The following is a 5,592-nucleotide window of genomic DNA, read 5'->3' as shown; positions in this document are numbered from 1 at the left end:
GGGACGGAGAAGGGGACGGGGAGGGGGAGGGGGAGGGCGCAGCGGGGCCCTCGATCGGGGACTCCTGTGGTGTAAAAGATGGTTGAAAGCGGGCAGCGCGGCAGGGGAGCGGGGGTGAGGCAGAGGATACATCGAGCCTGTTGATGCAGGGTAGTGTTGCATGCTGGCCGAAACCCTCAAGGCCCGCAGGAAGCTCAAAAAGGGGCCTGCAGCTCTAAGCGAGCAGGGCTGCCGCTGCAGCGCAGTCGCGCCAGGAAAGCGCTTGCGTGCGTGTCTGCAGTCCCTCACCACAACCGGCGCGGTAGAAGGAGATGCGGGCTGCAAAGAGAGGCAAGGCCACAGCAATGGGAGGACAAGCGCGGTGAATGGTTTGTGGAGGTTGTACTTCACTGTGCAGATGAACTGAATGTGGTAAATCACGTACTACGCTTAGTATGCCTGCGTGTGCAGGGGGTGGTGCTGGATCAATCGAGCAAGCCAGCTAGCACAGTTCCCAACCAGCAGTAGCCTGTCCCACCTGGGGCTTGGGCGACGCCTTGGGTGACGCTGGCACAGGGCTTGGCACCGGGGCGGGCGTGGGTGACGGCTATGGAAGAGAGTAGAGCCAGGCAGCAAAAGATTTCTTGTGATTGCTTGCTTGCAGACGTCAGCAACCAGTTGTGTGTATGCTTTCGGCCGAGCTTATGCAGGGATACCCCCAGAAGTCTATCGAATGCTGCTCAGCGGGGGCCCAACACGCCATGTAGGGGAAGGAAAGGGGGGGGGTGATGTGAATATATTCACACTTGGTACCCAGAGGGTTAGCCCTGCCTCTGGGTACCAATGGATGCGCGAGTCCAGGTCGCAGCTCACCTGGGGCTTGGGAACGACCGGTGCTGGACTTGGTGAAGCGCAGCGCTCGGTGCCCCAGATCAGATCAATTGTCGGACCAACACATCCTGTAAATTCAAGCAGGTGCATGCTTTGGGGTGAGGCTGCACGAATGGCTCTGGGGCGTGCTCGCCGCATGTGGGGGTATTCGGGGGGTATGTAGATACTCATGCATCATCAAGGCCCCGCGCAAGCAGGCTAAGAGGCTCGGCAAGAAACCTCACCCTCGCCAAAGGTCCCAGACAGGGCGAACAGGTGGGACCCAGCCGGGGCCTCCACAGTCCTAGAGGCGGCCGACGAGGCGGCGTTTCCAACCTCGAGGCTGCGGCCCGAGTTGGTGGTGAACTTCAGGTACTCGATGCAGCTGCACGCCAATGTGGGGATAGAGGGGGGGGGGTGGGGGCTAGGCAGGGCGCGCAGGGTGATGAGATCAAGCATGCAAATTGCGCACGACCGGGCTGCTGGCGACATGCAGGGCACCAGCGTCGGTGTGCACGTCAGCAATGGGCGCCTGACAAACAGCGGCTTGTCCGGGACGGTTGGGCCCGCTCCTGTGAACGCATGCAACTTGCTGCCCTCCGCGGCGGGTACTACCCGTAGTACGTGGACAGCGGCAGAGGGTGATGTGGGGCCACACATCCCCAAGAGCAAGGCGAGACGAAGACAAAGCCGCCCACCTGCCGACCTTGACCTGCCCCTTGACAACAAACTCGCCCGAGGCCGGCCACAGGGCGATGTCCTTGCCAAAGGCGGCCTCCCGGCCCAGGATGCGGGCGCCGCTGGACTCGTAGCCATAGGTCGGCTGCAGATATAGGGGAAAGCATGTAGGTGTAGGATATGCATACTTTGGGCCCAGTGTGGTGCGAAGCGGTGCATGTGTCGTGCATGTGTACTGGGAACATCACTTCCAAGCTCAGGTTTGTGGCCATTCGACTCGGCGAGTGGGCAAGGTATCACCAGGCTCTTGTCACCCTTGCAGCACCTAGCCTATCTGCTCAATGGCATCCCAGAAGATTCATGGCCCTCACCTTGACACCAGTGACACACTTGCCGTCGTAATACGCGTTGATTTTTGTGATCCACCCGGGACGGTTAACTGGCAAGTTGTATGCAGCGTCGGGTTGAACAGTGTTGAAGCAAGCTTGCCCTTCTGCTCGGTTTCATGGCTGTTTTCTGCTGCACAGAGTACTGATGAGAGCCGCCCCTATTGCATTCGCACCAGCCAGCCCAGATCTCACCTCGGTGATCAACCCAGGGCCCAACCAGGCCGCTTGAACCGGTGACTGTGGGGCAGTTGGCTGGGAGGGGCCAGAATCCGCGGGCGGCATGGTTCAGAAATATTGCACGTGCATTGGGAGGCAGGGGGCGGGGTAATCGCTGACAGCAGCCTTACTGGCCCGTGACAGCGTTCGGCAATATGCACGACAGGAGCATGGAGTAGTGCATGCCAGTATTTCCTCTGCCACAGTCATGGCATCTGCACCATTCAATTGCCGATGGCCGGGCTAACGCCCAACAGAGTGCACCGTGCGAGTCACAACACCACACCTGCGGACCGCTGCACCAGTAGCGCTACCATCAAAAATAAGAATGTAACGTGTGTCTTCATGTTGAATGCTGGACCTCAGACCTGCGATAGAGGGGCAGACCGAGGCTTCCGCTTGCGGGTTTGTATTGGGCAACCAGCTTCCCCCGTTGCCAACAGTGGCATATTTCAGACACCGCTAAGGTGAAAAATCGCTGCAATTATTCACCTGTGTGGCAAGCCGCGGATTGTTTATACGCTCCTGTGGTTTCAGACTGCTCGACACCGTATGATCGTGTGCTGATATGCTACCGTATCAGCAGCCTTGAATATAAGGAGAAGCTTTCTCGGCTATTGTTAGACGGCTGAAGCAGCTGCTTGGATGTCAAGGCCCGACGGATCTGCGGTTGAGTGACCCGCAACTCGCACAGATTCCGGAAGCCGCCGAGTGACATGGGCGCATGCAATCCGATAATCTTGACAACCTCAAGATTATGAAGCTTATTATCAACCATCATACACGTGAGCCTAGCGTGTCAGGCTGCACCACCATCACTGGTACAGTACGGAAGTGCACAACCGAATAACAACTGCTCCAGGCATCTCTCAGATGCAGCCTCACTGATCTAGTGCTGTGGTGAGGGCGCAGCGCAGATTAAGACAGAAGTATCCCCCAACTACCTTGGAGCCGTAGTCGGCCGTCAACCTCTCACAGGGGGTGCGAAGTGGCAAGTGTGCTGCAAGCAGCAGAGTGCGCAAAGCGGGTGGGGTATCCCTGCCCGTACCCGTTCCACCGGGACTCGTATCACAAATCACCTGCGTGTGATGGAAAAACGGTTGGAGCAGCAGAAGAGGCTTGAGCTCTTGAATGCTGAACAATGTACGCAAGCATCGAGCATTGGTCAGATATTGTCGCTTGCAAACAACCTTTGTCACTGAATGAGTGAGCCAGCTTCTGAGTGCAGAATGTATGCAGAAACAGGTTTAGTAGGCTGTTAGGGTGTCCTGATTCCCTTTTATTATCTGTATGTTGTGTTGTGGTTGAGCTGCTATGGAGCGGTACACAGGCCTGCAATATGGGTGCCTCTTGCAGGTTCTGGACAGCGACAAGGGTTGCGATCAGGATTGTTGCAAAAGTGTTGCAGCCCGTGCTGCTCGTTTGGGGGTCGCTGCGCTGCAGTGTTGCTTCAGCTCCTGCATGCATCCTGGCATTAACGAAAGATGGCAATCACCAGCCTGGCTTGAGCTTGCGGGCTCAACAGTTTTCTTGCATTCCCAACATTCATTGGGAAGGCATGGTTGTGTGCATCAGGCCGAGGCGGCTGTGCCGAGCGCACATCCAGCAGGTTGGCTGACGGCCCCTCAGGGGCCCACTGCCGGCAGAGGCACCTTCGGCGCTCTCGTCAGTCAGCAACCGAGAATTCAGCACCCTCCATTGCAATCACCGCAGCCGCTGCCTTCGCCACAACCCTCGCCGCCACTGCAGCTGCCGGAGTGAGGCTCCGCCCGTCCACCACATGCTTGCTGCACTGGCTGCCGCCCTTTGGGTCCGAGGGCGTGGTTCATGGCGCGAGGCGGGGCCCTGCGGCACACTCGCACGCGCTGGGGCCGCTCGTGGGGCTCAGGCTGCCGCGTGTGTCACACTCGCCACTGGTGACACTGCTGGCAAAGTTGCTGCCGCTGACGCCACCCCAAGACGAATGATTGATTGCAGTAGAGGCTTGCCCATTGGTGCTGCTGCTGATCCTGCAGGTGTCGCCGTCACAGCATGAATCACATCTTTGCAGAGGGCATCCTTGATCCACGGCTGCTGTGCCGTGTTGGCGATGGCCCCGTCATTCATGCCCCTACACCCACAAAAGTACTCCTGCTGCCCTGCGGGGTTCGTGCGCGACTCTTGCTGCTCCTCCTGCTGCTCCTGCTGCTCCTGCTGCTCCTGCTGCTCCTGCTGCTCCTGCTGCTCCTGCTGCTCCTGCTGCTCCTGCTGCGCCTGCTGCGCCTGCTGCGCCTGCTGCGCCTGCTGCGCCTGCTGCTCCGAGCAGGAGTCCTGCTGCTGCTGCTGCTGCTGCTCCTGCTGCTGCTGCTGCTCCTGCTCCTGCAATAGCAGCGGCACTTGCCGCTGCCGGTGGCCCTCCAGCCCCCGCCCCTCGGCAGGACCCTGCTGCATGTCCCTGGGCGCCTCAGGCCACATGGCCTCACGGGTCACAGGGCCCAGTGCTGAGCCGACACACGGCGCCTCTGGCGTGCCCAGCAGCAAGCTCGCCGGCGCCCCACCGCCCGCCTGCTCCACCGACAACTCCAGCAGGAGCGGCAGGGACGTCTGCGTCTGCGCCGTCGCTGATGCTGCGCATGTGGGCGTCTGGGTTGTGGCGCACTCTGCCCTTGGCGCAGCAGCCTCCGGCGTCGTCTGGCACGCCACGCTGCTGCGGCCCTCTACCGCAACTGGCTGCTGCTGCTGCTGCAGCTGCCGCTGCTGCTGCTGCACAGGCTCCATCTGTGCTGTTGGAGGAGGAGCTTTGCGCTTTCTGGTCACCCCCCAGACGCTGGCGAGGGACTCAGTGATCCACGTGTTGCGCCATAGCTGCCGTATGGTGGCGCGCTTGGCGGGGTCGCGCGCCAGGCAGGACGTAAGGAAGGCCTGAGAAGGAGGGTAGGGGTGGCGTGGGCGTGGGGTGGGTTAGGTTGAGTTGGGTTGGGTTGGGGGTGGTTGTTGTGCGTCCAGGCGCCAAGATAACAAGGGTAGCACATAACAACAAGGAGAGGCAAGGGAGGCGCAGGGCACGGCAGTACGGGGGCACATGCCTGCTCGCGGGATGTGTTGCGTTGCATATATCGCATCCATCCGATTGCACCCTGACGGCACGGGCTGCACCAACTTGTGCCGGGCCCCCCTCGTTTCCCCACCTAGGGGCGTGGGGGGCCGGGGCGCACCTTGACGCCCTCTGGCGGCTGGGGGCCGGGCGGGAAGCGCAGGCCGGGCGCGTCCAGGATGGCGTCCATGATGGAGGCCTCGTCAGTGTGGCGCGACAGGTCCCCAAGGTATGGCATGGTGCCAGGGAAGAGCACCTGGGTGTTTTTGAATTGCACGGGGAGGGGTGTGTGTCGAGGGGGCCGCAGGGGCGGGGGCAGGGGAGGAAAACAGATGCTCAGCAGGGCTCGCTGGCGGACGAGGAGCGGAGCACGTGACAATGGCGGGG

The 5,592-nt window shown here is 60.7% G+C and overlaps 1 protein-coding gene across 1 annotated transcript in view; it reads right to left on the bottom strand.

Moving 5' to 3' along the window:
- Positions 1-5,592, bottom strand: part of MNEG_5106 (hypothetical protein) — a gene marked incomplete at both ends in the record, with an annotated part of 8,864 nt that overhangs the window by 1,404 nt on the left and 1,868 nt on the right. The window contains 6 exons of the mRNA XM_014046417.1: positions 518-546; positions 1,095-1,234; positions 1,548-1,672; positions 1,899-1,966; positions 4,253-5,033; positions 5,327-5,461. Coding sequence (XP_013901871.1) covers positions 518-546; positions 1,095-1,234; positions 1,548-1,672; positions 1,899-1,966; positions 4,253-5,033; positions 5,327-5,461 — 1,278 coding nt within the window. The remainder of the gene's footprint in view (positions 1-517; positions 547-1,094; positions 1,235-1,547; positions 1,673-1,898; positions 1,967-4,252; positions 5,034-5,326; positions 5,462-5,592) is intronic.

The sequence above is a fragment of the Monoraphidium neglectum genome (assembly GCF_000611645.1).
Source record: "Monoraphidium neglectum strain SAG 48.87 unplaced genomic scaffold scaffold00745, whole genome shotgun sequence".
NCBI classification, from domain to species: domain Eukaryota; kingdom Viridiplantae; phylum Chlorophyta; class Chlorophyceae; order Sphaeropleales; family Selenastraceae; genus Monoraphidium; species Monoraphidium neglectum.
Note: the sequence above shows the minus strand (reverse complement) of the source record. Positions and strands in the feature narration are given on the sequence as shown.